Below are 26,621 nucleotides of genomic sequence, written 5' to 3' on the forward strand. Positions count from 1 at the left end.
TCTATGAGTCAGCCAGAAGCCCAGAGGTAGTAGGAAAAGGGACACCAGCAATGCCAGTGTCAGTGCAAGATACCCTCTCAGCATGAACAGAGATGTCATGTATGTGGCCAGCAAGACTTTTTGTCTGGGAGCAGCAAGAGTAGAGAGCATGAGGAGCTCCAAGATGGGGACACTGAAAGCACCAGGGAACAGCAGTGGGCAATAACCAGCATGTTGCCATTGCACTCAGACCAAGACAGCCCAGGTCCAGGGGCTCTGAGGTTCCTAACAATGTCCTGAGATTATAGAGAAGGCCCTGAAGAGTGCTCTGAATCTCAAGATCGGTGTAGGAGAGGAGGGAAGGAAGGGATTGCCTAAACTTGGGAGGAGTAGGTCAGCCCAGGAACCTATCTTATCTTGAGTTAGACTAAGTGGGACTGATCAGTCCACCCAAAGGTGCATCAGGAGACAAAGCTTAGCCCTGGTCATAAAGCCCTAGTTCAAGAACTGAACTGCTAGAAAGATGAGAAAATAAAAACATCTTTCCAGTAAAGCTGGAAAGATGAGCTAAAAACAAAAACAAAACAATCAAAAATAAAGTGTCAAAAGTTGTTGGAGAGAGGCAGAGCCTAAATAGCAGAGTAAAGGCAGGGACTTGCCTGATCTCTCCCACAATTCCCTCCAAACAACTTTAAATAATACCTCAAAACAAATTCTGAAACAGCAAAACAAACCAAAGGACAGGGTGAAACAATTTTCAGCCCAAGACAACTTAAAAGGTCAGTAGGAAAGGTCTGTCTCACTGGAGTGAGAGTGGAGCATAGTGAAGCGCAGGCTATGCCATGGTAAACCAGCAGTAGGCTGGAGTTGGGGGGTTGGGAAACTGAATCTACAATGGCAGCTTCTGGAGCTCTCAGCCCACAGATGGTAAGGGGGTCAGAAAACTTGACAGAAGGAGATTATAGAGGATCCTTTGCTGGCACCAGGAGCGTGACTCTGTTACATTGCCCATATGTGGTTCTGGGTCGTAGTCTTAGGTTGAGGAGGAGCACTAGCAGGAGCAGGGACCCTGGACTCTGTTCCAGGGCAGAAAAGAGTACTTGTGATCACTCACAGATCAGAGCACTGACAGGAGAGCAGTGACCACACCTCTTTTTAGATCATACCACCTTGAAAGACCTGAATACTTACAGACCCTCCTAGAACTAGCTCTGCAAACAGCAGCACAAAAAACCTGAACCTTGGGACAGTGCCCCTCCATTCTGGGAGTAGAGACCAACTTTAACATAAAGTTAAAAGTCTAGAAATAGGCTAGAGAAATGAGTAAACAACAAAAAAAGAACCTGACCATTGAATGTTACTATGGTGACAGGGAAGATCAAAATACAAACTCAGAAGACAATAATGTTAAAACAATTACATTCAAAGCCTCCAAGAAAAATGTGAATTCGTCTTGCCCCCCTCCCCCTCCAATTTTTGGAAGAGCTCAAAAAGGATTTTAATAATCAAATAAGAGAGAGAGAGAGAAAGTTGGGAAAAGAAATGAGAATGGGAGGAACCACAAGAAAGAAAAAACAAACAGAAAAAAGAGAGAGCAGATAATATGCTTCAATCTGCATTCAGACTCCGTAGTTCTTTTTCTGAATGTGGACAGCATTTTCCATCATGAGTCCTTTGGAGTTGTCTTGGATCCTTGCATTGCTCGACATCAGTTCATCCAAGTGTTTCCAGGTTTTTCTGCAGTCTGCACAATAGTATTCCATTACGTTCATATACCATTACTTGTTCAGCCATTCCCCAATTGATGGGTATCCCCTCAATTTCCAATTCTTTGCCACCACAGAAAAAGCTGCTATAAATCTTTTTGTACATGTGGGTCCGTTTCCCATTTGTATGATTTCTTTGTCATTTAGACCTAGAAGTGGTATTGCTGGGTCAGAGGGTATGTACAGTTTTATAGCCCTTTGTGCATAGTTCCAATTGCTCTCCAGAATGGTTGGATCAGTTCACAACTCCACTAACAATGCATTAGTGTTCCAATTTTCTTACATCTTCTCTGGCAGTTATCATTTTCCTATTTTGTCATGTTGGCCAATCTGATAGGTGTAATGTGGTACCTCAGAGTTGTTTTGATTTGCGTTTCTCTAATCAACAGTGATTTAGAGCATTTTATAAAAATAATTTTTAACAATCTTTTCTTTAGTTTTGAATTCCAAATTCTATCCTTTCCTCCCTCCTGCTTTTCTTTCCCTCCCTCCTGCTTTTCTTTCCCTCCTCCCTCCCTGAGACAGTAAGCAATCTGATATAGGTCATACATATGCAATCACATAAAACATTTCCATATTAGTCATGTTGTGCAAGAAAACTGTAACAAAAAAAAAAGGAAAGAAAGTGAGAAACAGTATGCTTTGGTTTGTATTTAGACAATATCAGTTCTAAGTTTGAAGGCAGATAGCATTTTTCAACACGAGTCCTTTAGAATTGTCGTCTTAGACCATTGTATTGCTGACATTATATTACTAAGTCATTCACAGTTGATCATCATAAAATAGCGCTGTTACTGTGTACAAGATTCTCCTGGTTCTGTTCACTTTACATCAGTTCATGTAACTCTTTCCAGGTTTTTCTGAAATCACTGCTTGTCATTTCTTATAGCACAATAATATTCTATTACAACATACTGTAGCTTGTTCAGTATGTTCAGTATATAGAACTCCTGGAAAGAGTTAATTCTATAACAGCTGCAGAATTGATTTTTCACTAGGACTACATGAAATGAAGAAATGAATAAAAAATGAAATAAAAATTCTAAAGGAAAGAATTCAAAGGAAAATACATAGCTTAGAATAAAAAGTGATGAATTATCTAAGTTAACAAAGAAATAGACTTCCTAAAAACTAGAATACACCAAAGAGAAATCAATGACTCCATGAGACAAGACATGTTAAAATGAAATAAAGATTGACAAAATAGACAAAAGTGTAAGATATTTTGTATAATAAAAACAACTGACCTGGAAAAGATGTTCAGGGAAAGAGGATTTAAATTGGATTCTCTGAAATTCTCTGGTATTAAAAAAAAAGCCTGGCTACTACATTATATTTAAAGAAATAATAACTATTAGAACCAGAGGACAAAGTAAGGATGGAAAGAACCACTGATTACTTCCAGAAAGCCACCTGAAAAGGAAAAGTCCCAAGAATGTCATAGCCAAAATCCAGTTCTCCAAAGTCAAAACAATGGTGATGCAAAAAAAGATGAAAAAAGCCTATGTAAAAATTTTTAAGGATACAGAGAAGAGAACATAATGAAGTTCAGAAGGAACAGACAAGCAAGACAGTTTGAAAGTAACGTAAAGAATTTATTATGTTCTAAAAAGCAAGTAGTATGGTAATAGAGATTTACAACTTCATATAAACATCTTACTGTGTTCTGAGATGGAAATTTGCTTTTTTGGTTCTTTTCTTCTCCCTCTCCAAAAACAAACACACACAAAACCACAACTCACCTATTTTCCTTATTACTTTCAGACATCATCTTTATATAGATCAGGGGTGGCGAACCTGCGGCCTGGAGGCCACATGTGGCCTTTTAGGTCCTTAGGTGCAGCCTTTTGACTAAGTACATTTTTCTTTATTAAAGGGATTTTTTCTGTGAAATTATATATTATGGAGATCTGGCCATATGATTTTTCTGCTTAGAAATTTCTCTACTACCTACCTGAATGAAAGTTATACTCCTTTTTTTTGTCATTCAGAGATTTCCATAGTCTGGCACTACTTTAGTCTTTCTAGCTTTAATTCATATTACTTCCTTTCTTATACACTACTTTGTAGCAAACTACTCCCTCCACCTCCATGTTACTAGTTCACTCTGTTGCTTTCACCTGAACTATACCCTCTTACTCTCTCTTCCTGTTCATCTTTTAGTGCCTTATTCAGATGCTACTCCTTCAGTGTATTCTTTTCTGATTTCCCCAGTAGGTATTTTCTCCCTCGGATCTAATATGGCACTTTGTTTTGTACTCAGTGAATTTATCCTATATTATTTATTATAGTTATTTGTCATGTCTTCGTTTCAGACCTTGTGTGTGAGGACTAGGACCTTGACATTAAAGTACTCTAGAGTTGTGGTTTCCCTACAGCTTAGTGTAGCATGGTCCACAGTAGGCATTTGATGAATTTTTGTTGAATTGAATTACTTCGAAGGATTTATTGTAGAGGGAAGAGATTAAAGGCAGGAAGACTAGAAAATAGTTTATGAGTTTTGAACTTAGATGATTACAAAAGGAGTAGGAAGAACTTAGTAGATGGGAGAGATATGCACAGTAGAAAGCAAATTGGATTTGTAATCAGAGAACCTAGGTCCAAATATAGATTCTGCCATTTACTACCAATCTGACCTTGGGCAAATAAATCATTTAACTTCTCTGGAGTTCAGTTTTCTCAACTGCAAAATGAAAGGGTTAAACTAAATGACCTATAAGGTCCTTTTCCAACTCTAAATCTGTGATGATGTTGCAGAAGTAAAACTCATGAGGTAAAGGGGAGCATCTTAAAAAATTCAAGTTTTTAAAAGAGTGTGTGTCTGACGATGTTGGTACCATCCCTAGAGACAGACTTTTCAGAAAATAAAATTTTATTAGTTCTTGTTTTTACTTTCTTCTTTCCTGGAGAGGCATCAGCTATAATAAAGAATTTATAAAGAAAAAAAACCAAAAACAAAAGAAAAAGAGTAAGAAGAAAAATAAATCAACAAAACTAACTAATACATCAGAAACAAACCCTGACATCATAGGTAATATTCCATACCTTATGGACTCCCTACCTCAGCAAAAGAGTAGGGAAAGTATCTTCTCATAAAAAATAGACTTGAGGGAAAAATGAGGACTTCAGTTTTGTCTAGTTTTATCCTTGGCACAAAATACAACCTTAATCCAGGTAGATATTTTCGGAAACAACTAGAAATATAATTAGGTCGTTGAAGAATTGCATTATCAATTTTGGAGTTAATCTTCAAAGAGCTGATAAATATTGAATTGAAACTATGGGAATGAATGATGATCATGGGAAGGAGAGAATATAAAATGAAGCAGTCCAAGGTTAAAAGTTTGAGGTCTCCTTGTGTTTAGAAGGTGAGAGGAGGAAGAGGAACCAGTGGGGGTAAACAGAATGAATATGGAAATGAGAAACCACAGAATTGCAGCGTCATGGAATCTAAGCAACAGCTTTCAGAAGTCACCTCATATTTTAGAATGACAAAATTGTCATTGTGAGACACAAATAAAACTGTGTAAAAATGAATCTGTGGGAAGAGGGGGAGGGTTGTTTGGATTATATTTGGTTATAAACCTAGCTTTTACCAGTTAATATTTACCAGAAATCAGGTTGGGATAAAGCGTTTACTGTAATTTCAAATCAAATATAACAAATTCTTATTTTTGTGACCTGATATTATGGTGATTAGTAATGTCTTAAAATTCATCTTCTAGTTGTTGAATGAAGATCAGCGTGGTGTCACTAGATGGATGGCAGGATGGCTTGGTGGAGGAGGATCAAAAAGTGTACCGAGCACACCTCTGAGACCAAATCAGCAATCAATGTTCAATAGTGTAAGAATGTCTTAATTCTTTCTACATATGGTAGTAAAATGACAATTATACTCATTGCTTTGTCATATAATGCCTTAGAAAGATTGGCTAATGCATTGCAAAGAATAATGGAGTAGGTGACTTCTTAAGCCCCCTTCAACTTTTTGATTCTATGGAGTTAAAAGGCTTGTGTTTAAGTCCATGGATATTACTTAGTGGTTATGTGACCTTGAACGAGTCATATGCATCAGTTTCATCATCTGTAAAATGAGACTTTCATACAACTTGATAGGATCGTTGCAAACATTTTTTGCTTTTTCTACCAAAGTTTTTTTCTGATGCCTCATCATGATGTGGAGACAACTCTAGATTCTTAAAAGTTATGGCAGTGGAGCCCAAGCTTTGGCAAGTCTTACTAAGCTGGAAAAACTTGGAGAATGGACTCAGCAAAGCATGCTTTGTCTTCTGTGTGTGGATCAGTCTCTCTAAGATCCAAGAAACTCATCCCTTGGTTGGCTGATTCACAGTGTTTAGTGTTTTAGCTATGAAAGTGCTTGAAGACAGTCTAAAATTATAGGAGGATTGTGATATGTGAAGGAAGTACTCTTGCTGATCCTTAAAGTTTTGAAGTATTTAATTTGTACATTTGTCATGCTTGTTTTAGTGTTTTCCAAAAAGCTAGTTACCTCCATGCAATATGGCAGTGGAAGAGGATTTAAGGGGAGGAGAATGTTACTATAATTTTTGTTGCCTATGAGTGTAAAGAATTAAAAAATTTTGAAGATGTTAAGTCCATCTGATGGACAAGAATGACAAAATATAGGTTGGGACTATTAGCTTCAGACATTGTTATTTAAATCTTGAAATTTCTGTTGTGATATTCATGTTGTAAAGCAAGCATTGCTCCTTGACACAAAGGTTTAGATTTTTATTAAAATTATACAATTTAAAAATAAGCAGTATTTTACAACACACTTTTTTATTTTAGTCTTTTTCAGAACTCTTTGTGAAGTTTCTGGAGACAGAATCCTGTCCAAGTCTTCCTCCACCAAAGCTCTCTGTTCATGATATGAAACCTTTAGATTCGCCAGAAAGGGGAAAACCAACTCATACTGCATCAGGCAGTTTTACAGGTAAAAACACACACATATATACATATATAGAGAGAGTTTTTGGATTTAGTATATAATTCTGTCTGCGTGGGGAGCTCCCGGTGAAGACTAATACATTTCAGTTCCTTTTTTGCAATTTATATAGTCTTAGAGAATTTGCATGGGGCACAGAGAGGTTAAATGAATTGTCCAGGGTTCCACAGCCAGTATGTGAGGTGGGACTTGAACCCAAGTCTTCTTGACTCTGAGGTTATCTCTATATTTATTTGCCTTGATTCCTCACTAATATTTATTTTTATTATTATTATTATTTATATTTTAAAGTGATGCTAACTAAGATGGAATGTCATTTAAATTTGTTTACTTTTTTTGAAACTGTAAAAGAAACAAATTTTCTCTCCCTGCCTTGCACATAATAGACAAGTATTTATTAAGTTTTTACCTTGAATGATGCAATTGCATGCTAAAATGTTACTGACTTATGTTTCTTGAATGTATGCTTTTGGGGTTTTATTTTAAATTTTTATTAATGACTTTTGTTTTTATATCACTATTATTTCAAATATATCCTTCTCCCCTCACCCATTTAGCCATGTTGTTGGTCGGTTGTTCAGTCATGTCTGACTCTTTGTGACCCTATGGACCATACTGTATATGGGATTTTCTTGGCAAAGATACTGGAGTGGTTAGCCTTTTCTTTATCCAGTGGATTAAAGCAAACAGAGGTTAAGTTACTTGCCCAGAGTCACACAGCTCGTAAGTGAGGCCAGATTTGAACTCAGTTTTTTCTGCCTCCAGGCTCAGCACTCTATCCACTGAGAGCTACTTTGCTGCCCGCTCAGTCATTCTTAGTCACAAATGATAATAATAGCTAGCGTTTATATAGCTCCTACTATGTGTCAGACATTGTGCTAAGCATTTTATCTCATTTGATTATCACAACAATTCTGGGAGGTGGGTGCTGTTATCTTCATTTTATAGTGAGGAAACTAGTACAAACAGGTTAAGTGACTTGACTAGTCAAACTCACATAGCTAGTATCTGAGGCCAGATTTAACTCATCTCTTCCTGATTGCAGGCCCAACTCTCTATCCACTGTGCCACCTAGTTACCCAAATAACAAAGAATAAAAGAGGAAAAAATAGTTTAACAAAACTAACCAATATACCAACCAAGTCTGAAAGTATGTTCAATAAAAGGCATATTTTAAATTTAATAAAAGTTTGTTATATACCTACTGTGTGCAAGACCCATCTGAGACTTGACATTTTAGTAATGATGATGAATTAGTGTTGATTCAGCTGTATTGTCATCTGATTTTCCCATATGATCAAAAGAGTTAGTGTGTAGTATATCCCAGAATTAGGAGTGAAGACTTTGGTCAGGGAATGATGCCATTTTCTTCTATCTAAAGCTTATTAGGTCCATTCTGGGACTCAAACCCATAATCTTATTAACAAAGATTGTACAGACCAACTCAACTAATCTAGGCATAATAGATAGATATAAAATGCTTTCAGGTGACACAGTTTTGATCTAGTGTCCTGTGGACCTGATTGCCACTGAAAATAGTTGTCATTGAAGAGATTTCTTTTGTTTTTGGAATCCTCTTTTTCTCCTTGTCCAGAAAAAAATTAACCTCTATAAACTTGGGTGTTACATTGTAAATAATATAAGGATACTGATTGTTGCATACTAGTTTTTAAAAATTGTATGTCACACATCCCAATCCAAGCAAAAAGACAGAATTTTCACTCTGTGATATTAAAAAAAAATTACTTCAGTGGTCACTCAAGTTATTCTGTACCTTAACTGAAAATATCCTTTTTATAGGGAGGGAAATGTTGATTGTTCTCTCTTGTATAGATGTTAATGAAAACCCTTAGTGTTTGCACTGTAGCTGCAGTTTGAATTAAGAATAATCTATTCTTGGTCATTCAGGATTTGGCATTTTGAGGTACTTTCCATGGTTGTACTGTAACAAAATTTCCTTTTCTCTAAAATTGGGCTTTTACTGGTGATGATAAAAAAAGGGGGCAATGGAAATGCACGTGGTGGGTATAAATAGACTGTAAGACATTATCAACAGTGACTTGCAAGGAAGAAATAACATGAATGACTAGAAAATGTATGATGAAAAAGGGTAACAGATGGACAACATAAGTACTTACACTTGTATCATGAAATGTTAAAGACCTGGAAGAAAGTCTGGAACATATTTGGTAGATCCTCTATGAAATATTTATGGGAATACACGACTAAGAATTACGTAGGATGAAAATGTGTGTTTTGCTTGTGATCTTTTCTCTTAGATGAAATATTTACATTGATGGGATCACAGATTCATTAAAGAATTGCATTTTTCTTATTGTTTAGAAAAATCTAAACTCAGATATTTTATCTTTTTTAGTAGCAAGGTGGCAGATAAATATAACAATTGGAGCCTTTTTACATGTTAATCATTACCAAGTTTTGTATTATCAAAATTAAATGATATTTAAATGTAAATGAACCCCTCTGAACCTAAGTAGGATAGCAGACCACTTGAAGCTTTTCCAGGTTAAGACTTCCCCAGACCTAGAGTTCTAGTGGCACAATCTTTGAAAAACTCACATCACTTCCACACCAGAATAAAGAATTTGAGTGTACCCTCCCTCCCCTTGGAGGATAATATAATAATAATAATGAACATTATAAACCATACATATTACCCTTTGGTATGTTCATTCAGTCCTTATTTTAAAATATCTACATATGTACTGTGGAAGTTTTAGTTACCTCTCAAGTGTATGCATCTCCATTTGTATAGTCAAGAAACAAGTATTCTTTTGAACAGTTAGAGCATTAAAAATGTGCAGAATATCACATTGGTTAAAATTTATACGGATATTGAATTTAAAAGTTTATTAGTGTCTAACTCTTGTTCCTTTTTAAAAATAGATTGAGAATTCGTGTGTATTAATCATGTTTATGTTACTATAAATTATATATCAAATTTTGCCATTTTATTACATTTAGAGAATAAGCTTATGCTAGCATGAAATGATTTTTATTAAGAATATGATGCTAAGTAAATCCTATTTTTGTATCTTAGATACAAAAGGATCTGGAACCAGTAGAAGACCAGATGTAAATCCATTCTTGGCACCACGTTCTGCAGCTGTACCTCTGATTACCCCAGCTGTGCTTGGAGCTGGTGGAACCAGGCATTTGCTTATGAAGCCCATTTCAGATGCTTTGCCCACATTTACACCTCTGCCAGTGTTACCTGATAACAGTGCTGGAGCTGTGCTCAAAGATCTCTTAAAGCAATAGATGATGCTGAAAGCTGAGTTAAGATATGGCACTTTAAAGAAGTCATGAACGCTATTTGTAAATACCTTACCACAAGAGGCCTTTTGAAAAAAGTCATATATTTGTTTGAATTTTTTACTTATTTCCTCTAAATTTGATTATGAAGTAGTGAATGCTTTTGGGAATTGTATGTGTCCCAAATCAAGTGCCCATTGCCCAGTATTTTTTGTTGTTTTTGTTTTTTTCCTTACTGATTCTGCAAGCTCAGTTTTAGTTGATAGAAATTTGGTTTGTCTTGGTTCTTAGGGAAAAAAAAATTATTAGTAGCCAAAGTACTGGAATTTGTAGAGTAATTCTAGACTTCTTTGTATAGTAGAGAAATCAGAATCAAAACATGTTCTAAGCCGCTCTAGAGCACTTAATGTGGGCAGACCTAAGAAAAGATTTGAGGATTTTTTTCCTTTCTTAAATTATGACAGAGTTAAGCCGTGCCAAAGTGGAATGTGCTGCTTGATTCTAAGAGTTAATATTTCCAAAGGGTGGCCTATTACTAATATCTAATATGCAAAAAGAAACCATTTTAAATTGAAATTCTAAGGTGTCTGTCCAAATTAGAAATTCCCTATTTTTGTTTTTTACTGGCTTGTAATCATTAGCTTTTTTTAAATGAGGCAGTTGGTGTCATGTCTAGTTGTGTTATAATTGTAGTTAACAAATAGATGAAGTAAAGTAGTTTACTAACTGTATACAAGTTAATTATATAATGGTACATTTAGTGTTAAGATACCATTTTTTTCTGATTCGAGGGTTTTTTGTGAGACACACTAAGAAAGTCAAGTTTTCCTGATGGTTGTTTTTGACTGTGACACAATCTAGACCACCAGCACTAAGAGTTTGAAACTAGAGAAAGAATATTTCTTTAATTTTATATAAAACCTTCAAAAAGAAATAATGCCAACCTGGAATTTAATTGATTGTACCAGGATGTTAATATTTGTATTAGTAGTTGAAGATGTACATTTAAAAATGCATTTCTTGCCATTTTTATATATTTCCATGTGGATTTAAAATGTAAACATCTGTATAGAAATGAAAAGTTAAAAGATACTTATCCAAATATGTAAATAGGTCTGGTTAATGCCAGAGCTGAAGCTGGTTATTTGTAAATTTTGCTATAATTAACTGTATACTTTATACTCTGTGAGACAGACTGAAAGATTTTTAATTATATGTGGACAGGTAGAAATTGCCTTTCTGCAAAATTAAGTAACTTAGGGCAATGCTGTCTCATATTCAGATATCATTTAACTTGTTTTATCATCTAACTAGTTTTATTACCATTCCTTGTTTAGTCTATGGAAGTTATCTTTCAAGTTCTATATTAGAACTGTCACATTATTCTATTACTGTTTTCCATTGTTTCCCCATGAAATTTTTACTGTTATAGAACATATTTAAAATACAAGATTGTATAGAATCTTCCAAAAACAATAAATACAACAAGCTTTTTGTTTTTTATTATTTATTTAAGTGAAGATTAAAAGATACAATTGTTTAACTTAAATTTTTTCAGTGAACTGAATATAACTCCATTTTTTGTGTAAAATTTATTTAGGGTTTTTTTTGGGGATACTTTAGAAATTGAAATGAAGTTTGTGAAAATTGAAACTTATTCAGTTAAAGTAACTTTTCCATTCAACACTCATATTTCTTTTCTAGGCTGAAAACATAAAGATTATGAATAATAATGAAAGAGCTCTTACAGTTTTTGAAATTTGCTGTTTGGAAATTCATTACATGTCTTGAATATACCAAAGAAGCAATAGGTTTAAAACTCATTTAAATATTTTTTATTTTTTTTATTTTTGGAGTGTCACAGTAGTGTAAATCTCTTCATTCTGGTTTTGTTTCTTAAATGTACCTTGTGATAATACTCTGAGTCAATGAAAATGTTTCCTACTATTGTTGAAGCACCATTTCTTTGGAATAACAGAAAAAAAAACATTTCCTAAATGTTTAAATAAAACTTAGGACATATAAATTTTTATTTGGTAGGGAGGGAGGAAGTAGTGGAGTATGCAGAAATGTTATCTCATTGTTTTCTATCACAGAAGAGATGTATAATGATAACATTTTGGGTCATTTCTTCTCTAGCCCAAGTTGTTTTAGGTTTTTTTCTTTCCTGTGACTTAAAATAAGTATAAAAGTAGTTATGTAGTTATGCACTGACTACTTAGCTACCATAATAAAGAGTGCAGTTTTACATAATTATCATTTGAATGACAGTTGTCTTTAAAATTATACTGATTTAGATGTGTGCTATTACAACTAACTTCCCACTGTTAGTGATTATTATCAGGTTAAATCTTTTTAAATAGCAGTGTCATTCTATTCTGACATCTCATGCTTTTCTTCTTAAAACTCTTAATGTTGAACGAATGAATGAGTGAGTGAATGAATAAAAAGGATGAAAAAATATTAAGTGCTTATTGTGTGTCTGGCGTGATGCCAATCTACATTGTTTTAGAAGTAAACCATATATTATTTTATCAGAAGGGATACCATTTTAATGTTAGTACTTAAACATTGCTGAGCCTAAAAGTGATTTCACTGCTTTCTTGTATTTAAACCTAGTGGAAGTTTGTGGTTGAATTCTGACTTAAAAGCCACAGTTTTTCACAACATTCCTAATTGTTTAACCGCTATACTACAATTTAAAATTTAACCAGCCATAATTAAAAATGACCGAAACATAGTAATGCACCATTTGACTGCTTGATTTCTGCTTGCTTCTATAATGGATAAAAAGAATTTGGTCTGAAAAGGGAGAGAATGGTTTTGTTGCAACCAACTATTTTAAAAAATTAACTTTTTTTCCCATGGCAAAATCTCTCCACTTTTTTTTTTTAAACAGGGAAATGCCATCTATTTGGAGAAAAGATTGTCAAAACAGTTGCCAAATGAATAGAAAAAATAGCTTGTGTCTTGGAGAGCAGTAATCAGAACTATTTTAGAATGCTAAAAACAAATTAAAAACTTTTGAATTGTGTTTTTCAAAGGTAGTAAGATTTTTTTCACCTTATATGTTCATTTAAAAGGTTTTCCACTTGCCAAAACTATTTATAACATTTCATAAATATCACACCAACATATTTAAAGAGAAGCATGTTCCTGTTTGGGGTGGGGGGAAGGGGAAACTCTGATGCTGTGGGCCACATATCTAGGAAGTCACATACTTCTGACAGTTGTATTTATTTGTTGTCAGCCTGTAAGATATAATTTTCAAAATTTTCCTTACTTAGTATTGGAAATTTATTTTTTAGGTTTTAGAGAAATAGTTTATTTGACAGCTGGAAATTTACAACATAGCCTTCAGATCAGTTTGTGCTTTATTAAGCCACAGGCTAATGTATTTCTGAACTTCTTAGGAGCATCGCAAGTCCTAAAAAGCTCCAAACAAAGATGATATATGTAAGTTGGCAATGTATAACACAATAAAAAAATTAGCAAGCAGCTGCTGGCTTTTTGTTTAAGAGGGAGAAAAATGACTTACACATGTTGTTTACAGCAGCAGTGAGTGAACTGCTGCACCCAACTTCCGCACGTTTATAGTTGAAAACCAGATATTTCTAGTTATGTTGTACAGTGTAAGCTTTGGAAATGTAAGTATAAAAGTTTTTTTTTTGCTTTTAGTTTCAACAAATCAAGATGATGTATGAAAGTATGAGAAATGGTGAGAAAAGGGGTCCAGATACTATGGATTTTGAATTATTTTCCTGCTGCCTGATATAGGCCTGATGTTAGGTTCTTAATTCTTTAAGGTCATAGATCTATTTGTGAGTTTTATCTTTATTTTCCTATAATTTGATTTATGTGAACTCTTCACAATAAGAGAAATCAATATATTAAGTATCTACTGGATTCAAAGCACTGTCTTAGGTATTGGTAGGAAAAATTTAGATAAGAGATAGACTTCGCCCTCAGTGAGGACATAAGACAACAACACATACAGTTAAAATAACTAATATTTAAGACCAATGCCTTAGAAAGCTACAAACTGAACTGTAATTTTAAAGTCCAAGAGGTAAGGCAATATTACTGAGTGGGGAGCGGTGAAGGCTTCATAGAGGAAGCAGCATTTGTATTGAGATTTAAAGGATGAGTAGGGAAAGATTGTGAGGGAGAAAATAATCTACTAAGTTGGTTATGTTCAGGGGGAAAGAAAATAGTTAATTTTTTCTGAAGTGTAAGGTATATGGAGTGAAGTAGAGTAGAGTAATAGAGGATAAGAGAAAAAGATAAGTATGGTGGTGCCAGAATATGGAATGCCTGGAATGGAATGCCATATAGAGGAGTTTGAACTTTACTCAGTGAATAACAGGAAACTACTGATGATTTTTGAACATAAAGATTATGACCAAATCCATTCATGACAGAAATTCTACTGATAGCAGCATAAAGATAGATTGGAAGGTTAAATAGAATTGAGGCAGGAAAGTCCTGTAAGGAGGACTATACTGTAGTGAAAAGAGCACTGGCTCCTTTGCACATCTCTATTTTGCCAAAAGTACTGAGATAGTGTATCTGTTGTGGAGTCAAGAAACATGAGTTTAAATCCTCACTCTGTTATTTATTCCTTGTGTGGTCTTGGGCAAGTCATTTGTGTTTCAGTTTTGTTAATTAAAATAAGGGTTAGATTTGACCCTCAAGGGCCCCTCCTGACTTTAAAATCCTATGATTCTAGTGGTTCAGGAAGGTATTAACTGGGACTTATATTAGGGGATGGAAATAAACAGTAGATATGAGATGAGAAATAGACAGTAGATATGAAGAGGTGGAATAGGTAGGAATTTTAAGTGATTGAATATTAGAAGTGAGGAAATGGCAGAGTCAAAGATATGGGAGACCAAGTGGTACCACAGTACTATGGGCAGAAAAAATGAAGTCTGGAGAAGAAGAAGGTTTCGGGAAAAAAATTAAGCTCCACTGGGAGGTGAATATGGATGTGTTATTGGGGACATCCTGATGGAGATGTCTTTTACACAATTGAGGCTGCAGATCTGGAGATAAGAAATGAGGTTTTATTGCCAAAAACCTCATAATAGTTAATTAGAACAGTAGTCTGTGTGACCCTGGGCAAGTCAACCCCAATTGCCTAAGGAAAAAAAAAAGAAAAAGAACAGTAGTAATATGATTATTTAGTCTCAGAGGGTCATCAGACAAACTAAAAAGCAGATTAGAACTGTTTGGACCTTCAAAACTTGACCCTGACCATTTCTAATAGAGTAGTAGATTTGAAGTTGGAAATTACTTTATGGGTCCATCTATTGCAACCCCCTCATTTTATAGATGAGGAAGTTTAGGTCTGTAGAGGTTAAATGACTTACCCAAGATCACACAAGTTCTAAGTGGAAGATTGAGGATTTGAACCCAGATCCTCTGAATTTAGAGTCATTAATATCTGACATTTGTGTATACCTTCTCATTTGATTGTCACAACAAACCTAGGTAGGTGCTGTTCTTGTTTTTACCATTGAAGAAACTCTGGTTGAAAGAGGTAATTGATGCAATGGGCCACATATCTAGGAAGTGTCTGAGGAAGGATTCACCCCTGGTGTTCTTGGGCCCTTTTCTTACTAAGTCACACTATTCACAGTAGAACTGGAAATGCTATAGGTAGAGTTTTGCAAATCTTATAATAACTTACATAAAATTATTATTATTGTTAATAGTAGTAATAGTAGTAGTAATTACTTGCTCCTTTAGGTCATGTTAATATACACGTTACTCTGAACTTTGTAGTATGTCTTTGTTCCACTTTTGTAGATCACCCTGTATCCTGGAAAGCCATTAAACTGAAAAAACAACATATACATAGTAGTTGGAGGAATATTTTAAAAAAGTGAATAAAAAAGAATGATTTACGTTGAATACTTTGCATACTCCAGGACTGATTTACTAGTTTTGTCCCTAATGTTGGGCCTTTATGTACTTGAATAACAGTGCTTTGTCTTTAATTTAAAAATAAATGTTCTTAGGAAATTGTCAAAATACTTTTTCTAAACTATCTGATAATCTGAAGAGAAAGTGGTTTTTATTTTTATTGCAGTTGATGACATTGCATCAAGTTAGATTTGAATCAAGAATTGAATAATTTAGATAGTTAGAAAATTAAAATCTTAACAATTTGAAAATATACCTGATACTTTACAAAAAGGACATCTAAAAGTGGACTATTTCCTAAGGCACTGGTAGTCTTGATCTGTGTGAAAAATGGGACATTTATCATTCTTTTCTGAAAAAAATGCAAGGGATTTAGATGTTCAGAGGAACACCATTATGTCATTCCCTCAACCAGCTGCTATTGACTCTCAAGTGCTTTTGGACATTTTACGTAAAAATGACAATATTTGACATGGCAAACAGGATGGAGGACTAGGCATTTTCTCTTTCAAGTCAGGGTCCAAGAGAGGCTGGTGACAAATGAATTTTTCAACATGGGAAGAGGCTGACAGTTCTGAGATCTAGCCTTTAGGGGATCATCAAAAGGGAAGAGTCAGAAAATGAGCATTAGAGGAAAATAAGGAAAAAAAGATGGAAATCACCAAAGAACTTGGGAAGAAGAAAAAACTCAGTTAAAAACCTTGAGCACAAACATAAATCAGGAAAGATAATAATAACAGGAGAGAAGATGGCTTCCAGGACGTAACATCCAAACATCTCTGATTAAATATTGCAAGAAAAAGGGAAATAATTCAGTACCTGATGAGGCAGAGAACCATATAGACCAAAGAAAGCATGTAGCCACCTCAAGATGTTCCTTAATGGTTCAAGAGAGAAATAAGATTTGTAGAATTTATGTTCTATAGAGAAGAAATAATTGGCTGAATAGAAAACTTTATCAGTGGTGAGTCTATCCAAAGAACTGACAGACCAACTGGTTGAGAATAGAAATACACAGAAATAAAGAATGATCTGGAAGAAGAAAAGCAATAATGTTAAAAGCGTATATGATCTCTATAAGCAAGCACTGATACTATGACAGAGTGTGTAGAGACAACTTAAGGATTATAGGTCTCCCAGAAGAGCACAGTAAGTAAAAAACCCAAACATCATAGGGGATGGTGGTGACAGAAAACTGTGTAGAACTTCTGAACATTGAAAACCAAGTGCTAATTGAAATAATCCACAGATTGGCTTCAAGAGGAGAAAAAACCTATTCTGAAAATTCCAAGAGATGGTGGTTGTCTTTAACAATCGCAGTGGCCAAGAACAGATTCTGACAGTGACCAGGGAAAAATGTTCAAATTTAAAAGAAAGATTGCTCAAATATCACAAGATGTTTCTGCACTTACCAGAAACTATGGATGGGAATGGAATAATGCCTTCCAAAGAGCAAAGGAGCTCAAGATCCACCTAAAGTTACATACCTTGCAAATCTAAACCTAATCATTAATAATAATAACAATAATAAAAGATGTTTTAACGAGAGAGGCCTCTGAGACAGTCTTACAAATTAAAAAAAACTAAATGTGAGCCAATTATTTGCTTTGTAAATATATTAGACATCAGAAATATTAAAAAGGTAAATACAGCAACTAAGGAAGGCACAACTAATTAAATTATTCTGGTGAGGGAGGGAGAGATAGAGAAACACCTTTGGTGTTAAAAACAGTAACAAAAACAAAATGGTGGAACTATTAAGAAATTTCTAAAGGTATGCAAGGACACAAGGGTGACAGCAAAAGTTAAATATAAGTGATGAGGTAGAAACAGGCTTGAAACACCATGTATTAAACCTCAACACCCTGCCTACAGATGCATCAATATTTCTTTGCAACTAAACTGAAGAATGGGAGGGCACTTTAAAGGGTTTGAGAATGGAGGAAGAATATAGAGGGGAATATGTAATGTGCTCAAAACAAGTAATTGATGAACAACAAAAAGGAAATAACCCCATTCAGTCTCAGGAAGCTGTAGGGGAATGGATGAAGTGGCAAAGGGAGGGATTTCCTCTCATCCCAAAAGGGAGGAAAAGGGGAAAATCTTGATTCAGAGGTGGGAGGGGGTGCCACTGAAAAAGACTCCCATGTTGGGGGAAAAGATTCTGTGATGGCAGAAGACGCCCTTACAATGGGTGTAATCTGCAGCAATTTTGCACTTAATTTTGTTTCTGAGAGTGTTGTCCCACCAAAGAGAGCATCCTGCCTTAAGAGAGGAGGAATCAAAGTTCCAAAGTGCAACTGACATTGAGAAGCTTGGGAAGGCATGGACCCAGAGAGTGGATTTCAGGGAGAATGGAAAAAACAAAACAACACATGGAGACTTAGGAGAACCAGGAGAGAGTACTGTCCTACACTGCACAATAAGAGACACTGGAGAATTTCTACCATCCTCATCTACAGGAATTGAAACAGAAAAAAAAAAAGGAAGAGGGCAGTGTCTATAAGGCAATAATAAAATGTACATAAGAGGGAAGTCTTATAAGTTCCTTGAGGAATGGAGAGACTAAAGAAGGAATAAAGAAATAAAGACAATGAATAAAAATAGAGAATGAGGGAAAGAAATACTTTTTATAAAAAGGTGCAGAAAATGAAAGAAAAAAACAAAAATTGGAGAAGGGGGATTTTACCTAATGACTGACAAAAGAAAAGGGAAGAATAAGATAATTAGATAAAAACCAAAAAGGAATTATGTAAAACGCTGTGGGGAAAGGGGTTGTAAATGGGAGGGGTCAGGCTTGAGGGTGAGGTAAAGAGACCCTGTAGAAATAATGTTGCTTTAAAGTAGATTAGTCAATAAATATTAAGTGCCTACTATGTGCTGGGCACTGTGTTAAGCACTGAGGATATAAAGAAAGATAAATGACAGTTCCTGCTCTTGAGTCTAATGGGGGAGACAACATGCAGATAACCAGGTACAAACAAGCTACAGATAGGATAAATAGGAAATAGTCAACAGACAGTCACTAGAATTAAGAAAGTTCAGAAAAAGTGTGTTCTAAAAGGTGGGATTTTAGCTGGGATTTGAAATCCAGGGAAGCAGACATAAGGAAGGAGAACATTCTATATATGGGAGACAGGCAGGGAAAATGCCTACATGTGAGATAGAGTATTGTACAAGAAACAAGGAGGCCAATGTCACTGGATGGAAAAATATATGTTGGAGCGTAAAGTATAAGAAAGTGGAAAGATGAGTGGGGCAGGTTATAAAGAGCTTTGAATACCAGATTTAGATGTTTGATCCTGGAGGTAAGAGGGAGACACACTGCTCACTTAGTAGGTGACATGATTAGACTTGTGATTTAGGAAAATCACTGACAGCTGAGTGGAGGATAGACTGGGAGTGGAAAGAGACTTGCACCAGGCAGAGTAACCATGCTATTTTAGTAGTCTGAGAGAGGTGATGAGGGCCTGCATCAAGGTGGTGGTAGTGTCAGAGGAGGATGATGGTGCTCAACAGTACCAGGGAAGTTTGGAAAGGGGACAGGGAAAGGTTTAAGAAGAGTTGGAGATAATGTGTTCAATTCTGGACATAATTTAAGATGTCTATAGGACATCTGTTTGAGATGTCTAATAGGCAGTTGGAGATGCAAGTCTGGAGTCAGCAGGAAGGTTGGGGTACATTTGAAGATCAGTAGGATAGAGATAACAGAATCTATGGGAGCTAATGAGATCACCAAATAAAATAGAGGGCGAAAAGGACAGAGGACAGAACTCTGGGACACCCAAGGTTAGTGGGCATGACCTGGAAGGAAATCTAGCCAAGGAGACTAAGAAGCAGTTGGACAGTTAGGAGAAGAACTAGGAAACTGTAGTGTCCTAAAAACCTGGAAAGAAGAGAGTATCAAGGAGAAGAGGATGATTGACTGTCAAAGAATGCAGAGAAATCAAGATGGATGAGAATTGAGAAAAAGCTTAGAAGATGGTTATTAACTTTAAAGAGAGCAGTTTTGATTAAATGAGGAGGGTAAAAAGCCAGACTGTAGAGAAATAAGAAGAGAGTGAGAAGAGAAGCAGAAACACCTGTTGTAGACAGCCTTCATAAAAGATAGAGATATGAGATAATAGCAAGGATAGATAGATCAAGTAAGGTTTTGTTTTTTGAGAATGGGGGAGACATGGACATGTTTGTGGGCAAGGAAGCATTCAGCAGACATTGAAGATAAGTGAGACTGAGAGTGATAGGGCAGTATGTTGGAGAAGACAGGAAGGAATGGGTCACATGCATGTAGAGGGATCTTGGCAAGTAAAAGGGCCATGCTGAGATAGGGGTGAAGTAGGAGATAGTGTTAGAAGCCTTCTGGGTTATGTGAGATGAGGAAGAAAGGAGAATGGCCTCAATTTTTTCAGCCAAAAAAAAAAATATGGCAAGTTTCTCAACTGAGTGGATTGGAGGGGGGCAAGGATAATTACAGGAGAGATGAAAAGGTTTGGAAGAGCTGCTGTGGTGAGCGGGTTAGTGAATTAGGCAGTTATAAAAGGATTGCCTTGTAGCAGTAAGGGCCTAGTTGAGGTTATGTAACAAATTTATGAGACAGCTTGGAAGTATGGTGGGTATAGTGCTGGAGTCAGGAAGACTCATTTTCTTGAGTTCAAATCTGGCCTCAGACACTTACTAGCTGTGTGACCCTGGGCAAATCACTTCACCCTTTTTGCCTCAGTTTCCTCATCAGTAAAATGAGCTGGAGATGGAAATGACAAGCCACTTCAGTATCTTTGCCAAGAAAACCTCAGTGAGATCATAGACAGTTGGACATGACTGAAAAAGGACTGAATAGAACAAGTTTATAGTGGGCCTAGTCAGCATGGTTATTTTCTCTACCTTTGTTAAGAAGCATATGTGTAAGAGTGAGGCAGCAGATAGTGGGAGAGCCAAGATTGAGGCTTGGCAGGGCATGATTGGTAATATGATTAAGGGACAAGGGACTCAAGAGTGTAGAGTTCAACTGGTCCACCAATGGATCAAGACGGGGAAAGGAAAGTCTAGCTAGAACAAGAGTGATAGCCTGGGAGAGAACTGAGGATTTAAGGGATTGGAGGTCATGGTTTAAAGAACAGAATTTGGGGTTGCAAAGCAGAGGGAGAGATGAAATGATTGATTGTGATCAGATAATCAGAGCTCATGAACACTGAAGTGGTGCATTTGTGAATGCAAGATCAATAGTATGACCATCTTTGTGTATGTCTGTGGTAGGGTAGAGGAGTAGGTCATGTGAAATGAGTAATTTGAGGAACTGTGAAGTTAGGGTGTTTAAGAGAGTATCAATTTGTATGTTGAAATCCCCTAGAATAAGGGCAAGAGTATGGGAGGAAAGAAAGCTTGTGAGCCAGGCACCAAATTCATTTGGGGGAAGCAGGATAGTGACCTGGAGCTTGATAGACAATAGCTACCTGAATTTTGATTGGGATTTAGTCAACCTCAAAGGTAGGGAAATTACTGAATGATGGTGACAGAGGGAAAACCTGGAAGTGGTAGGAGGGAGCAAGAAGTATTCTAATTCCCCCACCTTGACTAGTGAGTTGAGTGAAATTGCAGCCAGTGCTGGAAAAGGGAGCCAAGGAGGTTGTGTCATCAGGAGGGAACCAGGTCTCAGTAGGGGCCAGAAGATTGAAAGAATGAGAAATGAAAAGATTTAAGATGAAAACAAATTTGTTGCCTATGGGGCAGACATTCCAGAGAACACAGAAGAATGGGTAGATAAGTTTGGGGTGGGACATTGGAGAGAGTGAATTGAAGAGGATGTAAATAAGGCATTGAGGTATGGGAGGTCAGGAAAAAGGATTTGAATGATAACCAATGGGAGGTCCATATCACTGGGATAGGTAAGGCGTAATGGGAGAGTTTGTTAATCATTAAGGGAAGATTTTTAGATAGATTTTTTGATGTCCCTAGGGTTTTGGCCTTATAGTGAAGTCCTTTCAGGGCTTTAGGCAGTTCAGGGAAGGGAACAAAATACTTACAGCTGGAGGAATGATGTTACTGTCCTCCCAAGTAGGAGACCAGGCTGGAGACTTGATGGAATGTCATTTTTTGTCTTCTCTTGAAGGGAAGGATCTGGTACTATATGGAATGGCACCCTCTTCTCACCACAGCAACAGGAGACTGGTGTGATGGAATGACACCTCTTTCTGTGGGAGACTGGAGACTAGGCAGGACACATGCCTAGCATGACAGAATGATACCTTTTCTCCTCACCATAGAGACAGGGGACTGGTGTGATGGAATGGCTCTTCTTTTCTTCCCTTAGGAGTGTGGACAACCCTTACCACAACAGCATGAGACATGCAATGAAACAGATTATTACAGGTCTAAAGACACTGGAAAATCCAACCCTTTCTCATAATTGTGGTACATGAGACAAAGGGCATACAAATATGGAGGAAGGAGGACTAAACTAAAAACCCAAAGTTCTGTCTTCACAGAAGAACAGAAACAACACCACCAAATCCCAATTATGAAAAAATGTAAAAATATTAGGGGAAAACAGAGAAAAATATAAACCTAACTCACAACTTTAAGTGTGAATGCATTAAAAATCAATAAAATGAAAAGTGATAGATTGAATAAGAAAATAAAACCCCACAATTTGTTGCTTGCAAGAAACAAAAGGCAAAGGCTCACAGAATAAAAATGAGGCGGTGGAGGGGGGGAAGGATGGACACTTTACTATGAATCAGAGTGTTATCAGACAAAGCAAAAATAAAAATTCACAACATAAGAAAACATAAACAAGGAAACTACATAATACTGAAAGGAACACTAGAAAACCAACATAGGTAATAAATCTATATGCTAAAAATACCTGAGCATCTAAATTAATAAAGAAAAATCAATTGAATTACAAGAAGGCATAGACAATAAAAACAGGAGACTTTACTGGCCCTAAGTTTTGGATAGATTTAACAGATAAGTAAAATGGAAAATATTGAATTGAACAAATTTCTGGAGATTTATTATATCTTCTAAATGAGACTGCTAAAGAATATAAGTATTTCTCAGCATCACATGGAACTATTACAAACACTAACACTGTATTAGAGCACAGATATTACAAATAAATGTAAAAAGGCAAAAACAGAAAAAAATACTCTTTAGAGATCATAACAATAAAAATAACTATTAGTTCAAGGAGCACAAACAATATACAGACACAAATGGCGACAATGAAATCCTAAATAATTATTGGGTCAAAATTGCTGAAACAATTTTGTGAAAGAAAATAATGGTAAAATAACATGAAAATTTCTGGTATGCAACTAAAGCAATCCTCTGGAGAAAACTTTTATTTCTAAAAACATACATTAACAAAGTGAAAAATAAACTGAATATGCATTTTTAAAAATTAGCCAATAAATAACTCTCCCTCCAAAAAAAATCAAAGTAGGAAATATTGAAAATTAGTGGAGAACTAGACTGGAAATCAGAAAGATTATAGAAATGATAAGACTAAAACCTAGTTCTCAAAAAAAAAAAACCTCACAAAATTGGTAAACCTTTAGCCAACTTATTTTAAAAAGAACAGGGCAGAAAATCAAATCAACAAAATAGCAAATGAATAAGGTGACATCACAACAAAACTAGAAGAAGTAAAAAGAATTATCAGTTCTGAACCTACCAGTTATATTCTACCTAAACTGAGAACACAAAAACTGAGAACACAATAGAGGAAAACTTTTAAAAATATAAAATATCTAATAACAGAAGACCAAATAGAGATCTTCTATAATCCAATCTCAGAAAAAGAAATAAAATGAGTAAGAAAGGGGCTACCAAAGGAGAATGGTCCTGGTAGATTCGCAGGATAATTCAAACTTCTAAAGAACAATTAGTTTTAATACAGCACAAATTATTCTCATAAATTGAGGAATTGCTTTATCAGATTCCTTTTGGGATGAATATGGCCTTGATTCCTAACTGAGGGAAAGATAAAGCAAACAAGAACTATAGACTGATGTCATTACTGAATATTAATTGAAAACATTTAAAGTCCTGTCAAACAAAATATATATCAACATAATCATATCAAGAATAAAAACATCAAAAACCACATGATTATCTCAATTAATAGAGAAAAGCCTTTGACAAAGTACAATATTCATTTCATGCTATAAATCCTACAGAATATAGGCATAGAGGGATCTTTTGTTAATATCAGAAAATGTGCTTAAAACCAAAAGAGAGAAACATATACAACAGGGATCCACTAGAAACTTCTACAAAAAATGCAGGAATAAAGCAAGCATGCTCAGTTTTTCTGCTATTATTTGACATAGTTCTGGAAATGATAGCAACAGCAATAAATCAAGAGAAAGAAGTTAAAGATGGAAAGATATGCAAAAAGGTCATAAAACTTTTCAAATTTGCTAATGACACTATGGTTTGTTTATAAAATTCTATGCAAACAGCAAAGATATTAATTGAAACAATAGTTTCAAAGTTTCTGGCTGCAAAAAGAACAGTATTTCTATATAATAACAATTCAAAAATAATATTTCTATGTAATAACATCAAAATGAAAGAGGTAGTAATAGAATGGGAAATACCATTCAAAATAACTACAAAAGCACAAAAGACCTGGAGCTCAATCTATCAAAGCATACTCCTGTCTATATTCAATTACAAAATATTCTTTATGGAAATAAAGAACAGTTTAGTTATTTGGAGAACTATTCAGTGGTCATGGTTGGGTTGTGCCAATGTAATAAAAATGACAGTTAAAAGTTATAATTTTTGGAGGGAAGGAAAAAAAGAAATTTACATGATAATTTTATTATATATTTAAGAGAAATAACAAATTGTATATAATAGATTTGTAGTTTCATGTGGTTCTGTTTTTTTTATTCTACTATGTTATGGAAATGCTTGTTTTCATTTATAAATTAAAAATAAATAAAAATTTAAGAACATTATAGTTTTAATACCATACCAATCAAACTATCAAAAGGATATTTTAAAGAGCTTGATAAAATTATCTCAATTCATTTGGAGAAACAAAATACCTAGAATATAAAGGGCAAAAAGGTAGGAATGAGGAGGAGAGCACTTCCAGAGTTCAAACTGTATTATAGCCTATCAATTATCAAAACCATTTGGTACTGGTTAAAAAATAATAAGAAAGTAGATCAATTGAACAGACTAGACATGGGAAGATTAAAAAAAATAGAACTCAATAACCCAGCGTTCAATGAACTAGAAAACATAAATTAGAAAAGAACTCACTAGATAAAAACTTCTAGGAAAACTAGAAAGTAGTCTGGCAGAGATTAGACTTAGACCAACACCTTTTCATCACATTCCACAATGCATTCTAAACGTATACATTACCTTAATATTAAAAACCATACCATAAAAAATTAGAAGAGAAGTAGATCATATGTGTCTTTCACACAGCTGTGGGTAGATGTATTTTCAAACAAATAATTGATAACTATACAAGATAAATATGTGAAACTTAAAAGTTTCCATGCAAACAAGATTAATGCACATAGGAAAAGAAGGGAAGCAGTTGAATTGGGAGTGGAGAAGAATATCGAACTTGTTTGAAAAAGATTTGGTATCCAAGATATACAGACTACCAACACACATGTACATATATTGTGTTATATAAGTATAATGAAGTTTTACTGTACTGTATGATGACTTATGAATACTAGGAAGCATGGGAAGACTTTAGTGATTAGACAAATAACAAAATATGCAGTCCAAAGTAACAATATACACAATGACTACAGTATGTAAGTGGAAATAACAATCACAAAACTATCAAAAATGAATGTTTAAAAATGACAAAGGTCAAGCTTGGTTCCAAAGAAGAAATAAGAGAAGACACCACCATTCCACTCCTTTGCAGAATTGGGATATCCACAGGTATAATACATTGTATATATTTTCAGACTTTTTTGGTATACTGATTGATAATGCTGATTTTTTTACTCTTCCTCTTGATTTTTTTTCTTTAAAAATATTTATGGGATAGCTCTCTGGGAGGGAAGAGGATGGGATATTGAGGGAATGTTAATGATGTATTAAAAATGAAATATATCAAATTTGTTTTAAAAATAAAATAATAGTAATCCACCATACAAAAATAAATGCCAATATTTAAATAATTTCTCAAAGGGAAATAATAAAAGGAAACATTCCTTCTTTTAATTGAAAGCTATACATTTAAAATCCAAGAACAATATAATAAAAAAGTAAAGCAAATTTGATTCATACCTCTGTCTCCATAAAACTTCAGTTGCTTGAGTAATTCTTAGTCCTGGTTTTTCACCCATCCCAAAGTAACAGCTGTGTTCACTGGCCTCTTTTTTTCCTTATAGGAATAATTTGCCATTTGTAGGATGGTTTAATTAGTGAGCAAGCATGGGAGAGGTAGCATGGTGGAGGGGCTAAGGCCATTCCCCTAGCTGTCAGAAGACCTGGATTTTAGGCTTAGCTTTGTCCCTATCTGGCCTAATTTTTTTTTTTTAATCACTTTACCTACTGGATCCTCAGTTTCTTCCTCCATAAAATGAAGAAACTAGATTAATAACTGGTAAGTTCCTTTTTAGCTCAAGTTTTATTCCTTCTCCCCTTATCCCCTTCTAAACTTCCTTATTACCGTTGAGGGCACCATAATCCTCCCAGGCACCAAATTTAGG

General features: G+C 35.1%; 1 protein-coding gene across 1 annotated transcript in view; it reads left to right on the plus strand.

Moving 5' to 3' along the window:
* Positions 1-11,492, plus strand: part of TRIP11 (thyroid hormone receptor interactor 11) — an 88,595-nt gene extending 77,103 nt beyond the window's left edge. Inside the window, exons 19-21 of the mRNA XM_027869931.1 lie at positions 5,471-5,590; positions 6,558-6,702; positions 9,776-11,492. Coding sequence (XP_027725732.1) covers positions 5,471-5,590; positions 6,558-6,702; positions 9,776-9,996 — 486 coding nt within the window. The 3' untranslated portion in view covers positions 9,997-11,492. The remainder of the gene's footprint in view (positions 1-5,470; positions 5,591-6,557; positions 6,703-9,775) is intronic.
* The last annotated feature ends 15,129 nt before the right edge of the window (positions 11,493-26,621 follow it).

Source organism: Vombatus ursinus, unplaced genomic scaffold (genome assembly GCF_900497805.2).
Source record: "Vombatus ursinus unplaced genomic scaffold, bare-nosed wombat genome assembly UNPS02014794.1, whole genome shotgun sequence".
In the NCBI taxonomy this organism is placed as follows: domain Eukaryota; kingdom Metazoa; phylum Chordata; class Mammalia; order Diprotodontia; family Vombatidae; genus Vombatus; species Vombatus ursinus.